The 21,248-nt window shown below is 34.6% G+C and overlaps 1 protein-coding gene across 2 annotated transcripts in view; it reads left to right on the forward strand.

The window, feature by feature from the left end:
• The window catches only part of Naa35 (N-alpha-acetyltransferase 35), a 440,678-nt gene that overhangs the window by 321,731 nt on the left and 97,699 nt on the right, over positions 1-21,248 (forward strand). For both annotated transcript variants that reach the window (XM_090406587.1, XM_090406588.1), the window contains exon 15: positions 3,026-3,204. In XM_090406587.1, coding sequence (XP_090262713.1) covers positions 3,026-3,204 — 179 coding nt within the window. The remainder of the gene's footprint in view (positions 1-3,025; positions 3,205-21,248) is intronic.

The raw sequence follows: 21,248 nt of genomic DNA on the forward strand, positions 1-21,248 counted from the left end.
AAGTGAATTTGTAGCAAGCCATACTGTCCTCATTCCTAAACAGAGATCACACCTTAATCAGCAGCTGGAGACCTATTTCTCTATCTAATACTGACTACAAGATATTTTTCTGCATTATCAATAACAGGCTCAAAGTGAGAATGAAATATATAATTAAAAGCACGCAGGTAGTACCAGGATGAGCAGTAGAATTTAATCTATTTCTGCTTCATGATCTAATCCACTTAGTTAACACAAATAACTTAGTTAACACAGTGCTATCAGTAGACCTTACTCAAGCATTCGATAATGTCTGGCATCCCTTTCTATTCCACATTCTTCAGAAAATTGGTGTAGGTAAAAAACTGTTATCTGTTATCAAAGGAGCCTATGCCAATTCAACGACCCGCCTCCCAGTTAATGGGTTCCTGTCAGACCCAGTAAAAATTCAAAAAGGAGTCAAGCAAGGTTGTCCTCTCAGTCCACTGCTCTTTGCATTGGTTCTTGAACTTTTTTTACAACAAGTAAACAATACACATGCTGTGCGACTAATGACTTGGTTCATTTTCACCTCATTATTCCATTCTCCATATGTTTTATAATTTTCATCTTTGTTTGTATTCAACTATTTTTCATATGTTACTTCTTAATTCAAACCTTTTTGTAGATCCCTTCCTTCCCCTAAAACTTTAATTTTCTATTTTAGTTACCTTTCCTAGAGTTTCTACAGCTTCTTTTGCCTGCATTAATAATGGGTGTGTGAAACGTTTTCATCCTATCAATGAAAAAATGAATTTATAATTTCAAAATTATTTTTATTTTTCAACATAATCTTCCTTAAGACTAATACATTTATTCCAGCGATGCTCCAGTGTCATTATCTGTCCCTGTAGTGGTTCTCATTAAGATTTGTAAAATACCCCTCCACAGCTTCAATCACCTCTTGATTCAAAGAACAATGCTGACCAGTGAGGAAGAGTTTTAGTTTTGGGAAGAGATAGAAGTCAGAGGGAGCCAAATTTGGGGAATAGGATGAATGTTCCAACAATTCATAGTGCATATCCCTTAATTTTCCCATTGCCAAAATGGGCAGGTGCATTGTCTTGATGAAAGATGATTTTTTTTCTTCTGCAAACCAGGCCTTTTCTCACAAATTTTTTCATCAATTCTGGTTAAAAGATCGGAATAATATTTCCTGGTTATCGTTTTACCCATTTCAAGATAATTAATAAACAAAATGCCTTTAGCATCCCAAAACAACGATGCTATGACCTTTCCTGCTGATGGAACTGACTCTGTCTTCTTTGGCACTGAACAACTGCCTTCTGTCCACTGTTTTGACTGCTGTTTGGATTCTGGTGTGTAATGGTGAATTCAAGTCTCATCCATTGTAATAAATCGATGCACAAAATAAGTTTTATTCTTGTTAAAACGCTCCAAGCACTATTCAGAGATTTTCATGCAAGTGTGTTTTTGATCTGCTTGGCGCCTATCTTGTGCAAAGCTTTTACATTTGCAATTCTTCATGCATAATGTATCCTACATGTTCTTTTGAAATGCCAATAGTCTCAGCAATTTTATGCACTCTGATTCGCCGGTCATCCAATACTATATCGTGCACTGATTAATGATTTCTGGTGTTGTTACACTTTTTGGATGTCCTTCATATGGATCATCTTCGTGGCTGGTACAGCCGTGTTTAAACTCGGCAGCCCATTTCTTAATTGTTGAAAATGAAGGAGAAGAGTGCCCATAAACTTTTATGAACTTTGAGTGAATTTCTTTTGGCATTAAACCTTCTTTTACAAAGAATTTTATAACCGCTTGATACTCAATTTTATCCATTTCAAGGGATAGAGACAATACTTTGGCTTCCTACAGCTGTATAAAAAAAACTACTTGATAGAATGATTTGCAATTTCACATGGATGCTTATGACAGGTGTACCAACTTAGAAAAAAAGAAAAAAATCTTGCCAATAGTGTTGCCATTTATGGTTGAAGCCGAGAACTTTTCAGACCTCCCACGTACATAGTTTTGAATATTATTCCTGTATTTCTATTTATTTTACTCTCCAGTTTTCTTTTATATAATTGCTGGATACTCATTTTCTAGGAGATATGTATAAGAAAAATATATTATTCAGTTTTTTCAGTTTCATGTTTCTTGAAGATGTTTCCCACACACAAACATAATTACTGTGCATGGAATGTAATGTTATGCAATTTGTATCTGTGTTCACATGTTATGTATGTGCCTATTGTAACAAAGTTGTTCCTTGTGTTGTAAAGCAGCTGTATATAACCTACAGTTAAGTTGCATTTTTGTAAATGAAGAACACTTAATGCATAAATTTAAATTTTTTTAAAAGATTTTATTTTTATTGCATGATATCACAGAAATGAAAGAATTTAACTCTTAGAGAACAACTCTGTTATCAAGGGCTTAGCCAGTAAACTGTCACAAAATCAAATAGCAATGAAGTTTGGAATTTATTTCTCAATTTCAAGTGGGTTTGCTTATGCTGTAGAGAATATAAAATATTTGCCTTTTTTGTATGTAGTTTCTTTTCAAGAAACAAAAAGATATGAAAAATTACTTTATTTATGCTATAAATTTATTAACTGCATCATTATAAAAAATCACTATGTACATGCATATGTAAAAACAACTCTCCACCTATGAATCTGTAAGATTTGTCTATCTTTATAATTGCATATAACAGCTAATTGCTTATTTTACTTCAAAAAAAAATTCAATTAAGCATATTGTAAGTATAATGTTAATGTTTAATGTGGGTTTAGAATGTTCATGTTTAACTTTATCATTTTTGCTGTAATCTTTGTCTTATGGAAAATGTCTTACCATCTGTCATGACTTCATGAGCCTGATATCCAAATTTTACAAGGTCTTCTGCATTAATTATTATGTAAATATACTATAAGCAGCAAGTACTTGATGATGATGAGAGAGTTGCATTAGATTTCTCAAATACTCTCTCTTTTTTTTTATTTATTTTTATTAAAATAAATATTTAATTTATTAGGCTGACAAGGTCGATGCTTATCTACATAATCTTTCACTGAAGTCTGATAATCCATGTCCTCATTTAGCTTGCTTTGGTACTTGGGTACTTTATCATACATTGAGAGTCATGATTCAGTATGTTCTGTCAGGTTTTGAGCTAGAACTCTACTCTACTCATGAATATACCTATATTTTCTGGTAAGTTGTAAAATGTTTTAATTACATATCTTGATTTTTTTTTCTTTGCTTTTAAATATGGAAATATGATATCTTATTGTATAATTGCATTATCATTTAGAACATTTTGTTGTGATTATTACTTACTAACCTGGTACATTGTTTGAATTCAATAAAATGGTGGTTCAACTTGTAGTCTGTATCACTTTCCTGTAGTCTTTGCACAACTTATACTTGACAGTGGTTAGCAGAAATATTAGAAATTTTTCACAATAGCAGAGTATCTGTATGCAAAACTGTAATTAAAATGGCATTTTTATTTGGCATCATTACTTGGCTTTATGAAGCCAAATAACTGGGAGGAGATCTCCACATCGCCTTTCAGAAATGCAGAGAACTGACTGGGGTTTCTGACCTAATGTCCGATCCTCACCTTCACATGGTGCACCCTGTTAGTAGGTATCTACTGGGTACTGAATGAACAAGGATGGGCTGGCAATTTGGGACTTAGCTGACCAAATTGTACTCTCTATTGACTTAAACCACAATTGCATATGGTGGTACAACATTACGAGATTTCATGCTGACTGGGATGCCACCTGGTTAAACAAGACCCCTGCTGTTTTCATCAAGGAACCAGGACAAACTGCAAAAAGTCAGCTACTGGAACAAGCTCCATCTCAACATCTAGAAGAAGAAGAATAAACCCAACATCAGAAGAAAGGAACCATCAATATAAGGGATATTAATGGAAAAGAAACTGAACTTGCAGAAAAACTGGAATAGTACCACATGGATATAATTGGTATTATTGAGACAAAGAAGATAAAAACAAGTGAGATCTTACTAAATAATAAGTATAGGATGTCATTTTCAGGCAATAATAATTAAGGAAAAGAAGGAGTAGCGATAGCATTCAGTACCAAACATGAAAATAGACTGCTTGTTTGGAAAGTAGTTTCAGGTAGAGTTATGTGGGCAAACTTCAAAATGGGAACATGGACAATGAAACTTATTTGTGCCTATGGTCCCACAGGTTCTTTCAAGGAAGAAGTATGGGAATTTTTTGAGCCATTAGAACAGGCAGCTGACAAAAAGAAAATGGAAAAAGTTGTCCTTGTTGTAGATCTGAACAGCAAAGTAGGAAATGGATCCCACCTGGCATATAGAACATTTTGGGAAAATTTGGAGAAAAGTACAAAGCTAATAATAATGATAAGTATTGACTGGACTTCTGCTCAGGACACAGACTAGTCATTACTAACATTAGCCAGCTGGATAAATTTATATGGAATAAGAGAGCAAAACACAAAACAAGGCAGTATACAAGACAGTGTTGAAACCAGTTTTAAGTTATGGATCTTAGAGTTGAGTTAGAAATAAAGCACTTGATCAAAACTAGAGACCACATATATATGAGGATTCTGAGAAAAATTAAGGGAGTGAAGCAATGGCAGAATCATCTTATAAATGAAGATATTCGAAAAAAACTTGACATTATTAGAATTCAAGAATGTGTCAGCAGAGCTAATCTAAGGTGGTATGGCAACTTAAATAGAATGGGTGCAGAAAGGTTAGTAAAGCAGGTGTTGACTGCCAATATTGCAGGAAAGAGACCGAGAGGAAGACCAAGGTCTAGGTGGATTGATTCAGTCAGAAGTGCCTTACTAGCATGAAATGTTAGATATGACAATACTAGGGTGCTCACAAGCAGGGCCGCCGAGAGGGGGTGACATCTGAGACTTTTGTCACGGGCCCGGGAAATAATTGTAGCCAGTGGATGTAATTATTTCCCAACTTTACATGCGTTTCACATCTTTAAAAAACATTCAAAATTTATTTTCACCAATATTAAATTTTCAAACAATGAATCATCAAGAAATTTCTGACTCGTGCAATAATTTAATAAATAAATATTCGAAAGACTTAACATCATCTCTGAAAGACAATGTATCACATAAAAAAGATTTATAGCGCCACGTTTAAAGATGTTATACCAGGACCAGATTTATTAAATACCATTTATAAATTTCAACTTCATGGTGTTTTTCCCAAAATATGTACTTCAATCAGAATTTTTTGCACAATATCAGTAACAGCTGCCGAAGGTGAAAGCGTTTAGTAAACTTTTAGCAAAAAAGAGCTTCAGTAGATCATCAATGCTCCAAGAAAGATTAAACGGCCTAGCTTTGCTATCGATAGAACATGACCTGGAATGAAAATTGATTATGACGAGGTGATTAAAGATTTTGCTAACCATAAAGTGAGGAAGTGGATGAGGCAATAAAAATTTTAAAATTCTCTTTTTATTTAATGTTTGTATTTTGTATGGTATGTAATGTATCGATTTTGAATTTATTATACACTTTTTTTAATTAATGTTTAATGTTTTATATGACTTTTTTATTAAACAAAAGTGATGCACTTTTTTAAGTGGGGCCCAGATCACAGACTAGTCACGGGCCCAAAAATTTCTCTAGGTGGCCCTGCTCACAAGTTTAAGTTTGATTTGGATGAAAATTGTTGATAGGAGATTTATAATAATATAAACTTAATCATGTAGTGCTATCATAGTAAGCTGAATACTCCTTGGGAGTACATATATCAGGAAATTGATGATGATGATTATCCAGTCTCATATAGAGGTAGCAAGTTTTTATTCCCGGGAACTTGGTGTTTTATCTTGCAAAACAGGTCAAAGAATGCATGCAATGAATGAATGCAAACAACCAATCCAAAGACATTAAAAATTAACCTACCACTTGATTGATGTCTAAACAAAGCCATGTATCCAGATAACCCATAACCTTCATGAGTTAGAACCTTACTTTTTACCAAGATATTGAAATATTTTTGAGTATAGACTCTCATGTACATTAGCAATGATATATTTTCTCTAGAATTTACAGGAATTTTTCACTGGAGTGTATGTTAAGGGTCAAAGCTGTATAACTGAGAGGAGACCTCCACATAGCCGTTTAAAGGAATGCGGAGAACCGACCAGGGCTTCTGACCTAATGTCCAATCCTCACCTTCTCGTGGTGCACCCTGTGGGTATCTACCTGGATACTGAACGAACGAGGATGGGCTGGCAATTTGGGATTTAGCCGACCAAATTGTATTCCTATTGGTTAAACCAATAGGAATACAATTTGGTCGGAATACTATGTGGAGAACTGACCAGGGCTTCTGACCTAATGTCCAATCCTCACCTTCTCGTGGTGCACCCTGTGGGTATCTACCTGGATACTGAACGAATGAGGATGGGCTGGCAATTTGGGATTTAGCCGACCAAATTGTATTCCTATTGGTTAAACCAAAATACAAAATGATGGTACAACATGACAAAATTTCATGCCGACTGGGGTGTTGCCCGATTAAACAAATGGCAAGGCCGCTGTTGTTTTCGCCAGAGAACCAGAGCGAACAGCGAAAAGTCAAGTACTGGAACAAATCTGAAAGCACACCCAAACTCAACATCACCAGAGTTAAAGATCGATACTATCAACATAAGAAACCTGAATGGCAAAGAAATGGAGCTAGCTGAGGAATTAGATAAGTACCAGATCGACATATTAAGAGTGACTGAAACAAAAAAGACAAAAACTGGTGAGATCTTTCTGAGCAATAAATACAAAATGTTATATTCAGGCAATGACAATCAAGGAAAAGGAGGGGTAGCCATAGTATTCAACACAAAATACGAGGCTCGTCTTCTTGAATGGCAGGCAGTGTCAAGTAGAGTGATTTGGGCAAATATGAGAATGGGGAACTGGACAATGAGACTTATTTGTGCCTATGGTCCCTCAGAAGGCTCTACTGAAGTAGAAGTGGAGGAATTTTTTGATGCTCTAGAGAAAGCTACTGACACAACGAAAAAGGGAAAGTTGGTCCTTGTTGGGGATCTAAATAGCAGAGTAGGAAATGATTGTCAGACATACAAAAATGTTTTGGGAAAATTTAGAGAAAAGAGCAAAGCTAATAATAATGGCAAATACCTGTTGGATTTCTGCTGAGGACATGGACTGGTTATTACTAACACCATGTTCCAAAATAAAAATGTGCACAAATTCACATGGAGAGAAGAGGCAAGGAATAAGAAAAGTCTCATTGACTAGGTTATTGTTGATAGTGATGTTTTCTCCCTGGTGCAGGACACCAGAGTGTACAGAAGATTTGAAATTGGAAGTGATCACTATTTAGTCTTGAGCAGGATAAAATTGAATTTCATATTGAAAAGAATGACATGTAAGAAAGTTTTAAAGTGAAATAAAGTTAAGCAGCTCTCAGATGTGAACTGTAGACTAAAATACACAAAGATTATTGAACAAAAATTAATGAAAGAGTTTGAGAACAGGAACCAAACCTTGGAGATTCAGTGGCAAGCCTCGAAGAAAACCCTGGTTGATTCAGCTAGAGAGGCATGTGTTGAGGTTATCTGCAAGAATAGAAAAATTATAACTCCAATGTTGGACACAGGAAGTTAAAGAGGCAGTGAAGGAAAAGAAGAAAGCATATCAAAAGTTCCTGGCAAATAAGTCAGCTTGTGCTCTTAGAGAATACAGAGACAAATGTAAGAAAGCTAAAGAGTGTGTAAAACTAGCTAAACAAAAGTTATGGGAGGACTTTGGCAAGAACATAGAAAATAAATATCAAGAAGGTGGCAAAATATTTTGGAGGTTGTTGAAGAAGCTTAGGAATGGAGAAAAGAGTGCTGTAAAAGGAGTTAGAGATGATAAAGGTGACTTGAAAACGGGAGAAAAAGATATTCTTGAAGCATGGAGTAATTACTTTGAAAATTTGCTAAATGAAACAAGCAGTGATGACAGCACAGTGATAAAAAATACTGACTAGGCATGCAGTCAGGAATACATATCCATACTTGAAGTAGAAAAAGCCATCAAAGGCTTGAAATGTGGAAAGGCAGCAGGAGTAGATGATATTCGACCAGAAATGCTCAAGTATGGTAGTATAAAAGTCTTACAGTGGCTGCACTGCATAATTCAGAATGCCTGGACAGAGGGACGAATTCCAGACGATTGGAGTAGACTTCTCATAGTACCCATATATAAAAAAGGAAATAAAACTGAAGTGAGAATTACAGAGGTATATCCCTATTGAGTATTCCTGGCAAGATCTATGCAAGTATACTTGAGAAACGATTGAGAGGAATTCTGGAAGAAAAGCTGGGTGAAGAACAAGCTGGATTCAGGCAAATAGAGGCTGTCAGTATCAAATCTTCACTTTACGACAAATAGTCGAGAAAGCATGGGAATATAACAAAGATCTGTATTTAAGTTTTGTCGATTTGGAAAAGGCATATGACACGGTGCCAAGAGAGAAGCTATTCAATACGCTACAGTTATATGGTGTCAATGGGGCATTATATCAAGCAATACTTAGTCTTTATTTGAGTTGTAAGTCAGCAGTTAGAATTGAAGGAAGTACAGGAAGATGGTTTAATGTTAAATCTTGTGTAAGACAAGGATGTACATTATCCCCTCTGTTATTCATTATCTATATGGATCACATTATAAAGGAAAGTGGTATTAAACATGATATCAGAATTGGAGATGTTAATGTCAGCTCTTTGCTTTATGCGGATGATGTTATACTTCTAAATAAATCCGTGACAAGTCTGCAACATTCCCTGACTAAATTGAATAACTGTTGTGATAGATATGGTATGAAGGTCAGCAATAACACGACAAAGACATTGAAAATAGGCAGAATCATTAAAAATGTCTACTGTGTTGTGAATGGAGAACCTGTGGAACAAGTAAAACATTTCTAGTTGGAACACTAAATTAGCTTTATACAAGACAGTGTTCAAACCAGTTTTAATCTTATGGATATGTTCAAACCAAAGACTAGAGACTGCAGATATGAGAGTCCTGAGAAACATTAGTGGTATGAACAGATGGCATCAATGGCAATATCATATTAACAACGAGAATATTGGGAAAGAACTTGACATTGTCAGCATCCAGGAATGCGTTAGCAGAGCTAATATCAGGTGGTATGGTCACTTAAACAGAATGGGCGAGGAAAGATTAGCATAACAAGTGTTCTCTGCCAGGTTGGCAAGAAAACGACCCAGAGGAAGACCAAGATATAGGTAGATCGATACGGTACAAAGTGCCTTAGTAACAGACTGATTTGGAGGAAAATTGTAGATAGGAAGTTAGTAATGATGTAAATTTTCATGTAGTACTATACATGGCAGGAAATTGATGATGGTGATGATGATGTGTATGGTGCTTAACTGAGCATTAACAAGTCTTTTAATTATGTTCTGATTTTAAGAACAAATGTCATTTCAGACTGGAAATGCATAAAAAAATAATAATAATTTTAAAAAAAATAGCATTCAGTGCAGTGCTTATTAAATAACTTAAGGAATTTATAACGTACAAAGGATATAAATGAAATTAAACTTTAATCTATATTTCCAGTATTTCACAGTTCCTGTGAAGATGGCAACATCTTCACAGGAACTTAAAATAAAGACATGTGCATGCAGGCACTACACACAGTAAATGAGGACGAAGCAGGAAGCTATTGTTTCTCCTAAAAGTCCTGATGGTGCTCCCTGGTGGGCTATGTAGGTATTTTTGGCCGTTGGGCTGAAGGTCTTCTGATGTAAGACTCCCAAATTTGGGGCAGTCTCATGCTACCAAATTTGTTGAGGTTTGGCATGTTTCTTAGGGCTGAGGCTGATTCCATGAATAGCCTTTCAAATTTGAATTTACTACTGAATACGGTGGAAGGAAGCAACGGTAATACGTTGTATTACCGTTGCTTCGTCGTCATTTACTGTGTGTAGTGCCTGTGTGCACCTATCTTTATTATAATTTCTTGTGAAGATGGCAACGTGACGTTGCTGAAATATTGGAAATATAGATTAAAGTTTAATTTAATTTATATACTTTGTACATTGTAAATTCCTTAAGTTATTTAATAAGCATGTATAACCAACGTCTAAGCCTTTCTACGAGAATTCAGTGCAGTGTACCAGGCTTTAGAATTTATTGTTTTGGGCAAATTATGCCCTAAAGAAGCATCTTTTAAAAAAATTTAAATAAATAAAAAGAACTCTTAAGAAATCTGACAACCTAAAACCAACGATTTTGAAATCATATTATTTTTATAATAAAGAGAAATTTCATCATAATTTTCTGTTCTGTACCTTTAATGAGGTACCAAATATTACTTGGTTCTTGTTAACAGTTTTCTTATAAATTGGCCTCTGTTTGTCATATATATCTTTGCTCAGCTCTTCCTTTTTTTTCCTAACTGCATCAACACTCTCTCTCTCTCTCTCTCTCTCTCTCTATATATATATATATATATATATATATATATATATATCATTCTCCCTTTGGCTTTTTGTTTTTTCCTGCCAGTATTGCTAATCTTGAGTCTCTATGCCTCAGTTGGGTTTGAGGATTCCTTTTGGTTGGGAAAACCTAGGTCAGATAATGTCTAGGATGCAAAGAACCTTTATCAGGACTTTTTAAATAAAGGTGAGTTAACCAGCCTGAGAGATAGCAGGGTTTTCCTCCAGGAAACTCAGATTTTTCATCCTGCAAAACAGGACAAACCACCCAGAAGAACAAACACAATTGGCAGCCATAATACACTATGCATATAGGATTAACTGCCCTATCAGTGTATTAACTCCCTTGATGAGCCCTGACTCCCTGCTGGTCTCTTGTGATAATAACTGTTAAGGTTTCAAAAAAGCCAAGTCATTGGCCATGACCAGCTTTTGTGCTTAACATTTAAAGGAAAAATGGGAAGTTCAATGGAATTGCTAATCTTTCGTCTCTCATTCTTTAAGTAATCATACCATTTTAGATGAGTTCAGTTTACTTAATCTTGAATGTCAATAATGTCAAGTTTCTTTTCTTATGGTTCCATATTTAATGTTTCAGCCACTGATGCTATCTGCTCACTTTCCTAAATTTTCTAACAACTCATATCTGCAATCTCTAGCCCATCATCAGTAGTCTGATATCTAATCCAGCTGAGATTCTTATGTTAAATTGGAATGAACATTGTCCTGTATGCTACTGATTTCTCTCTTGTTCCATATAATTATTTATCTAAATTTTTATCATACCATAAATCAAAGATACCAAGAAATTATATACTTGGTTTAATCCTTTATCCAAGTGTAACTGCACTTGAACTATTTTCAGGACAGGGGCAACTCTTAGAAGCTTATGACTTCTCATCACTTGTCTTAGTATCCCATAATGCAAAGCCACATATCCTTATGGGTATGCATAATGCTGTGCATTATGGGAAGGGTCACTACCCAGACTGGTTTCGACCTTTATTGAGGTCTCATCAGTGGCAACCAGACCCAGAGGTGATACCACGGTGGAAGTAATGCAGACGTCATATTTTCCTATACGAGTTGCCAAAAGGTGCCACACCTTAGTATTAGAATACTCTGGATTAGAGATAGTTGTTGGAAGTTTTTCCCATTTGGTTATACTGTAAGTTAAAGATAAGAAATTATATACTTGGTTTAATCCTTTATCCAAGTGTAAGCAAACAAAGTTTGCACCTGAAGCAAGGTTGAAGTAATGCCTTAATATCACCCCGGGCTCTGGCTCCCATTGATGACACCTCATTAAAGGTCGAAACCAGTCTGGGTAGTTACCCTTCCCATAATGCATAGCATTATACATGTCTGCAAGGAGATGTGCTTTGCATTATGGGATACTAAGACAAGTGATGTGAAGTCCTAAGCTTCTATATATGAATTGTCCCTATCCTGAAAATAGTTCAGGTGCAAGCTTGTTTGCTTACACTTTGATAAAGGATTAAACCAAGTATATAATTTCTTGGTATCTTTAATTTATAGTATAACCAAGTGGAAAAACTTCCAACTTTTATCATACAAGTTTTTCTCATTCTGTTATCAACTTCCATATTTAGTTTGCAATCTTTAATTGAAAAATTGCACTTAAAGAGCTAAAATGTGTTGCTATTCATTCATCACTAAGAATTCCATTCTTGCTTTCTGTGTTTATCTTTTAATGGCTGCTTTTCATAGTAAGTATGTTACAATAATTTGATTAAATACTCTTGAAAAGTTAGAGCAGATTTAAGAGGATAATGTTATCTGTATAGAGTCAAGCATAGAGTAGTGTTTAAATAAGGTTTAGTATCCTTAATATTGCTTATTTGAACACTACGTTGCTCATGTTCTGGTCTTCTCAGATTAAAATACACCACCGTGAATCAGTGGCAGAATCATCTTATAAATGAAGATATTAGAAAGAAACTTGACATTGTTAGAATTCAAGAATGTGTCAGCAGAGCTAATCTAAGGCGGTATGGCAACTTAAATAGAATGAGTGCAGAAAGGTTAGTAAAGAAGGTGTTGACTGCTAATATTGCAGGAAAGAGACTGAGAGGAAGACCAAGGTCTAGGTGGATTGATTCAGTCAGAAGTGCCTTAGTAGCATGAAATGTAATTTTTTTTAAATTACAAAACAAAATAAACTTTTGTTTTGTAATTCTCATATTTCATCTCCATTACAGAATCATCATTGAGTGCAGCACAAGACTTCAATACTACATCTAGTAGTCTAAATTAATATGGTGGCTGCCCTCTGTAGGTGTGTCCAGTAAAATGTTTGAAAAAATCAAATATGTAACCAAAGTGTATTGGTTTTCATTATTACTTGCTTCTGTTTAAGTTTTTTTTTTTTTTCCCAAATTAATTTGTTCAGTATTAAGTACAGTGGTATCTCGCTAATCAAAACTAATAAAAACTGTGCATTCGGATTAGTGAATTTTCCCCCAAGAGATAACAATAACTAGCGTTTAAGACAAAAATAATCAGATTCTAATGGTACATCAATTTAATTCTGTAAATAAATGAAGTAACTGATAAGAAAAAAAAAAGTTACTGTACTGTAATGTAAAACTTAAAAAATAATACAGTACACAAGTTTATTTTAGTAAAAACTTTATTTTTTATGTACCTATATTGTTGAGGATTCTGATTTAATAAAATTGCATAGTTCAGTGTACTATATTTATGCAAATTACTATAACTTAATTTGCATAAAAAATATCACTTTCTTGAACACAACACAAAAAATAGTTTCACAAAATAACGCACAAAAAAGTATTTTTATTTCTTTGTAAAAAAGTCACTGATTTTCTTTTGCTTCTTGGAAGCTAAACTTTTTTTTTTGAATGATTCTTCTCAGAGCTGCATTAGCAATAAAATTTTGTGGAATGGCATATCATTCTGCTTAGCACATTCTATACACACATTAAAACTGCCAACTGCCATTTCATGTTTTACTTTTTTTTCTTCGTGTTCTTTATCGTCATTATTGTCTTCTAATTCATTCTGTAGCATCATATTTATAATTTCAGCATCTGATTTGATTTTGAATTCACTTTCAGTTCTATCTGTAATCCATTACTGTGCTGTAATAATAAAATAAATAATAATAGTTAAAATAATAATTATTAAATAAAAATAATAGTACACAAAATAATAATACGTAATAAATAAAACTTTTTTCTTTCAAACCGCAGTTTAAATGGCAGGCAGTTTTGTCATGTGCAAACATCAGAATAAAGAAATGAAAATGTTCCTCCATTTCTTCCTTACACTAAGGAAGAAGTGGAGGAATTTTTGAAAGTATTAGAGAAGGAGAAAAGTTGGTCCTTGTTGAAGATCTAAATAGCTCAGTAGGAAAGGAACACCAGGCATGCAGAAGTGTTTGAGAAAAGTTGGGGAAAATAATAATTTTCCACAAATCACCTGCTGGATTTCTATTCAGGACACAGAGTAGGCATCACTTACACCATGTTTCAATTAAAGATGTGCAAAAATTCACATGGAGAGAAGACACAAGAAAAAAGAAAAGGCTTATTGACTATGGTATTGGTGATAGAAATATCTGCACACTGATTCAGGATAAAAGAATATATAGGCGATTTTAAATACGAAGTAATTACCATTTTGTTTTGAACAGAATAAAGAAAAAACAATTTCATATCAAAAAGAAAAATATGTATAAAAGTATTATAAAGAATCAAAGTCGAGCTGCTTAAACTGTAGACTTAAATAAATATTACTCAAGAAAAATTGAAGTAGTTTGAAAACAAGATCTTGAAGCATTGCTGACAAACTTTGATGAAAACAGTGATTGATTCAACCAAAAAGACATTTGGTGGTGATGTTTGCAAGAATCAAAAAATCAGAACTCCATGATGGACTGAAAAAGTTAAAAAGTCAATCAAGGAAAAGATGAAGTATATCAAAAGTTCCTAGCAAGTAAATTATCATATGCTCTAAGAGAATACAAGCAAAAACATAAGAATTCAAAGCAGTGTGTAATAGCTAAACAAAAGATCAAAAATAAATATCAGATGGGTAGTAAAATGTTATGAAGGCTATTCAAACAGCTTTGAAATGGGAAAAGGAGTACTGCAAAAGGAATCAAACATGATAGAGGTGACGTGAAAACTGAAGTTAAAGAATTCTGGATGTCTGGGGTAATTACCTGGAAAGACTATTAAATGAAATTAATGACAGAATAGTGGTAGAAAATGTTCAATAGAGATGTAATCAGGAACATATCATCCCCTGAGGTTCAAAAACCTGAAATGTGGAAGGGCAACTGGAGTAGATGATATTCAACCAGAAATGCTTAAATGTGGAGGTATAAATGTTTTACAGGCTGCATTACATGATTCACAAGGCCTAGTCGGAATGTCTTATGTGAATGGAGGAAACCACTCTTTGTACCTATCTTTAAAAAGAGAAATAAAAACTGAATGTGTAATTATAGAGAAATTTTCCATATTGAATATTCTAGATAACATTTATGCAAGCATATTTGAGAAGAAGCCAAAAAAAAAGAACAAAAAAAAAAGGAAATTAAAGGAAAGAAACTTGGAAAAGAGCAATCAGAGTTCAGTACTCTTGTGCCCATCTACAAGTGTAAAGGGGATGCACAAGACTGAGAATTACAGAGGAATAAAGTTGATGTCCCACACAATGAAAATCCTAGAGAGGGTTCTTGATGGAAGTCTGAGGAAGGAGGTGGAGATTGCAAAGGAGCAATTTGGCTTCATGCCTGGTCGATCAACGACAGATGCTATCTTTGGGTTATGACAGATGATGGAAAAGTTTTGAGAGAAACAACGGAAGCTACATCTGGTATTTATTGATTTGGAGAAAGCATATGGTAGCATGCCAAGGCAAGAAGTCTGGAAGTGTCTGAGGGAGAAGAAGGCACCGGAGAAATATGTCCAGAAATATGAAGACAAGAGTTCGAACCTGGGAGAGATAGAAAGTTTTCCAGTGACAGTTGGCTTGCATCAAGGGTCAACATTAAGTCCGTTCCTGTTTAATATTGTGATGGAAGTGGTGACGGAGGAGGTGAGAGAAGACGCGCCTTGGACTATGCTGTATGCAGATGACATCGTGTGCAGAATCAAGAGAAGATGTGGCAGCTAAACTGGAAAGTTGGAGGAAAGTACTGGAAGAGAGAGGTATGAGACTGAGCAGAAGTAAGACAGAGTATATGTGTTGCAAAGTCGATGGCAGCCAGGAGACAGATCTGGAGCTGGAAGGAAATGTCATCAGGAAGGTCAGTGACTTTAGATACTTAGGTTCAGCAATGAAAGAGGATGGTGAGGCTGAGAAGGAAGTGGGATGCAGGATGGAGGAACTGGAGAGAGATGGCTGGAGTGCTATGCAATAAGAGGGTGCCGATCAATCTAAAAGGCAAAATCTACTGGACAGTAGTGAGACCAGCTATGACGTATGCTATGGAAACTGTGGCCCTGAGGAAAAATAACATCAACAGGATGGAGGTAACGGAGATGTGAATGCTTAGGTGGATGTGCAGTGTGACCAGAAAGGATCGTCTGAGAAATGACTATATAAGAGTCATGAATCGTGAAAGTTATGAACTTAGGAGCAAAGATACAGGAGGCAAGATTGAGATGGTTTGGTCATGTGATGAGGAGGGAGGAAGAGTATGTGGGAAGAAAGGTCATGCAGATGGATGTGCAGGGGAGGAGTAAGCATGGACAGCCAAAGAAGAGATGGAGGGAGATGGTGGAGGAGGACTTGAGGATGAAGAACTTAGATGTGGCTACAGCCCAAGACAGGAGGTTGTGGAGGAGACTCACCATAAACAGCACCCTACTTAAGTGGGAAAAGCTGAAGAAGAAGAGACCTGCAAAAAAGTATATAGTGAGGTGTTCATATACTTTTTTGCAGGTCTACAAAACTTAAACTTTGTGGAAATAGTACAGTACATAGCAATATGCAGTCTGTCCTTATGATGTTAAGTCAGCAGTTAGAATTCAAGGAGGTAGGGAAATGGTTTGATGTAAAATCAGGTGTAAAAGAAAGGGTGCACACACTTCTTCACTAGTATTCATCATCTGTATCGATCACAATATGAAGGAAGTTGCATTCAACCTAATATCAAAATTGGTGATATTAATCTGAGATCTTAACTTTCTGCAGATGATATTATATCCTTAAATAAATTCAGTACATCTCTGCAGGATTCCTTAACTAAATTAACTTAACTTGATGCACCAAAGTTTATCATGGAAATCAGCAATAAAAAAGACAACCACACTGAAAATAGGCAGAACATGGACAACAACAACTGCATTCCAAATGAAGAACTTACATTACAAGTAAAACTTTAATGATTTAGGCATAATTTTTAGTGAAGATGGCAAATTAAATATGGAAATAGACAGCTGAATATGCAAAGCGGAATATGACTAATATGAATAAATTTATTCATATTAGTCATATGAATAAATTTATATGGAATAAGAGAGAAATTAGTAAGAACAGAAGCTCCCTACTAGATGATGATCCGTTTTAATTTACAGTATATAAGGCACATAATTTACAAATTAGGTTAGAAATAAAGCAGTTGATCAGTCTAGAGACAACATATATGAGCATTCTGACAGAAATTAGAGAAACAAACAGATGGCATCAATGACACAATCATATTAATAATGAAACTATTAGGAAGGAATTTTATATCATTAGTATTCAGGAATGTTGTAGTAGTGCTAATCTCAAGTAGTAGGTCATTTAACAGAATAGAAGAGAGGATGGCCAAATGTGTTTGATTCCAGGATAAAGTCCCAGAAGAATCTGTAATCTAGGTGGATTGATGTAATTAGAATTGCCTTAGAAGACTGAAATATAAGATCTGACAGTAGTGGATTTCTGAAAGATAATAGACTAATTTGGAGGGAAGTTGTTGATAGGAAGTTAGCAATAATGCAAACTTTTCATTACTATCATACTATTGTATACTTCCCTTTGTTGGCACATATCTGAAATTTATTGATATTGATGATGATTAATCTATTAGTTGTCAAGTGTCCATCATTCTCACAATCTTACATTATGGTCTGCTAAGTCAGTGCGGCATTTATCTGATATTGAGTTCTTCCTCTCCGTCTTTTTCTTCCCATTCATTTGTTTTGCTGACTTTCTCATTCCATTGAAGTGATGTTATCATCTTAGATTAACTCTTCTCCCGCTTTCTCTGATGCCAGTGTTGTCAGGTTCCTGTTTTAGTGAATTATATTGAAATTAAAGATGTGATAGTGCCATTGATGCTATCTGTGTATTCCTCACATTTCTCTTATCTGTGGTCTATAGTCTGCAAATATATTTGCAGACTATTATACCCAAGAAGATGTATCTTATGCTCTCTTTTATCTAGTGCACTTCTGAATGCCTAATTTTTTTAGTCAATCCAGCATTTATTGAATTGTTGATGAGAGTGAGAAAATTACTATATAGAAGGAGGTGCCAGAAACATGAAACCTCCTTTGGCATAATGATTTTCTCACTGCATGCTCATTTTCTCACTCTTCGATCAACCAAAATAACTTTTAAGCAAACTGTATGTATCCCAAATAAAAAAGAAATAGACATATTCACAGTAGGAATAAGAGTTGAGTTAATAAAAAAAAAAAATTCAAAACACAAATATATCTCATTAGCATCATCAGAATGAAATTGGAATAAGAAAGTAGGTTGGTAGTGATCTGGATATAATTACATGCAATGATATTAGAGAATTTACAGTATGTAAAGAAACTGAAATATTATATGCTTTAAAGAAAACAAAAACAACATATGCATGTATGTGTGTATACACACACACACACACACAACTTAAGTGTACATAAACATAAATTAGTAGCAATTATTTAATGCAGTTTGGTATGGCATTCTCTCAGATTTCAACAGTACAGTAAGCTTCTCAATTGCTTTGAATGAACCATTCATATCTGAAGGTACTTCTGTGGAACATCTTATACATAGTTTCCTATTGTTTGGATCCACTTTGACACTAGTGAGGTGTAGAAAGAGAAAATTTGTTAGTATATCGTTAACAGATTATAGTAATTGGTCAGTTTTATTAATAATAATTACGTTCTTTATTGTTAAATTTTTTTTAGAATTTGGGCAACATATTCTTTAATACCTTGAACACAAGGAATTGACATTGCCTCATGCATCCAAATGAGTAGGTGGAGTATATCCAGTTGTGTACTGGAACCTGCTTGCATGAGCTGATGGTTAAACCATTTGTAGAATGGCACCCTGTGGATTTTGGAATAAGAAAGTAGGTTGGTAGTGATCTTTTTACAAATTGGGTTTACAGTAAATGTGTGTTTACAGAAAATGGTGTATAGAGGAGCAATAAGCATAAGAACCTCTGAATCTAAGTGTTTTCAGTGTGCAGAAACAGAGCAAGAACCACCACCTTCATACTGGATGTGAACATCACTAAAGGATAATACACCCAAATTGCCTTTCTGGATAAAAAATGATTCTTTGTAGGTTGATATTTTGCTAGCAATTTTACAGGAATATTGTTTTTCAACAAACGTCTGCTTAATTTTGCCTGGGTCCCTTCTTAAAGTAATGATATTCCCATACTTGACATCTGTCAGAGATTTTGCATTTCTAGAATTGTCGTAAACCTAATAAGGTCATTACCCTAAGAAGAAGTTTTTTTTTTTTTTTTTTTTTTTTTTTTTTTTTTTTTTAAGCGAGCCAGTTGTTAAAAATTTATCAACACATATATCTGAATTTATCAGTACTTTTGAGGTGATAATAGGATTGCATCCATATTGGACAATTCAGACTTGTTCATTTTGGATTTTTTTTTTGATGAAGTCAGTCCTCAGCAACTATAGTCACTGGTTATTAGTAAGTCATGATAACATTATTTTGAAAGTATAGTGTGTGGAGGCTATTCAAGATTCTCCAAAATTCAGTCAATAATGATTCCTTTGATTGGAAAGATCTGGGTTCAGATACCATTTGGAATGCAAAGAACCTTTCTAACTTTTCACCTGAATGTTAATAAGCTCTCATACACAGGTGGTAGGATTTCCCTCCTGGAAATCCTACCCCCAGAGTTGCTTGACCATGATATGCCACTGAGCTTGAAAATGGTGTATAGAGGAGCAATAATCATACCTGTGAATCTAAGTTTTCAGTGTTTTGTCAAATAAAATTTGACAAAACATTCAAACTGACCCAATAGAATACATGCAGTTGATGGACATGATCCCTAATGCACCAATAGGGATTAACATCTCTGTTGTTGCATTAAGTTTCTGTAAAGCCAGAGTTGCTTGACCATGATATGCCACTGAGCTTGAAAATGGTGTATAGAGGAGCAATAAGCATAAGAACTTATGAATCTAAGTTTTCAGTGTGCAAAAACAGAGCAAGAACCACCACCTTCATACTGGATGTGAACATCACTAAAGGATAATACATCCAAATTACCTTTCTGGATAAAAAATGATTCTTTGTAGGTTGATATTTTGCAGAAAAACCATGAGTTTCATGTATGACTATTACCAAACTGCACATCAGCATTAAGGATGAACAGTCTGAACTAAACTTTCTTCTAGACATTCATGGTTGACAAATTACCGTATTTTTTGGACCATAAGATGCACCTTTTTACATAGAAAAATCGACTGAAAATTGGGGTGCGTCGTATGGTCTGAAGGTAACATTAAAATACGAATCTTTACACTGTACCGAAGCTGTTAGCGAAGTTCAATTACTGGCACAATATGTTAATAAAATTAGTAAGTACACCACTGAAGGTAGGTACCTAAGTTATCTTGCTGTGGGTGAATCACCGATTTAGAGCGTCAATAATCATTAGTGTGTAAACATATGCGCTTTTGTACGGTTCATTTGAATTATTTTTTATAAGTCGTTAAAATTTTTATCTTAAAATTAGAAAAAAATGAGTGTAAAACAAAAAAGACTTTCATATAATGTGAGTTATAAATTAAATGTGATAAATTATGCAAAACAATATGGAAACAGAGCAGCAGAAAGACATTTTGGTTCACCACCAACCAAAAAAATGGTTCGTGAGTGCAGAAAACAAGAAGAACAATTAAAACTGCTATGTAAACACAAGAAAACATTCCATTTGCACCTAGAAAAATGGCCAAAATTAGAAGTACAAATGAAAAATTGAGTAACAAATCATCGAAACATGGGAATATCTGTTTCTACGAAAATGATAATTTTAGAAGAGAAACAATGGGCAACTGCTAATGGAATTTTAGATTTTACCAGATTGGTGCTTTAGATTTATGAAAAGACACAGGTTACGCATGCGTACAAAAGCCACTCTAGCCCAAAAAATGCCGGCTGACTGTGAAGCTAAAATTATAGAAGTCCATAGATTTGTCATATCAGCGAGAAGGAAATTTAACTTTGAGCTTAATCAAATTGCTAACATGGATGGAGTGCCTCTAACTTTTGACATTCCTTCAAATCGGACAGTAGATTCAAAAGGCACCAAGTCAATAGTGATCAAAACAACAGGTCACGAAAAAACTCACTACACTGTAGTTTTAGCTTGTTGCGTGGACAGAACAAAACTACCCCCATGTTAATCTTCAAAAGAAAAACTTTACCGAGAGATGAAATTCCTCGTGGCATTATTATTTACATTCAAGATAAA

This window comes from Typopeltis vanoorti, chromosome 16 (assembly GCF_054136105.1).
Source record: "Typopeltis vanoorti isolate ZY-2024b chromosome 16, IOZ_Tvanoo_1.0, whole genome shotgun sequence".
NCBI lineage: Eukaryota > Metazoa > Arthropoda > Arachnida > Uropygi > Thelyphonidae > Typopeltis > Typopeltis vanoorti.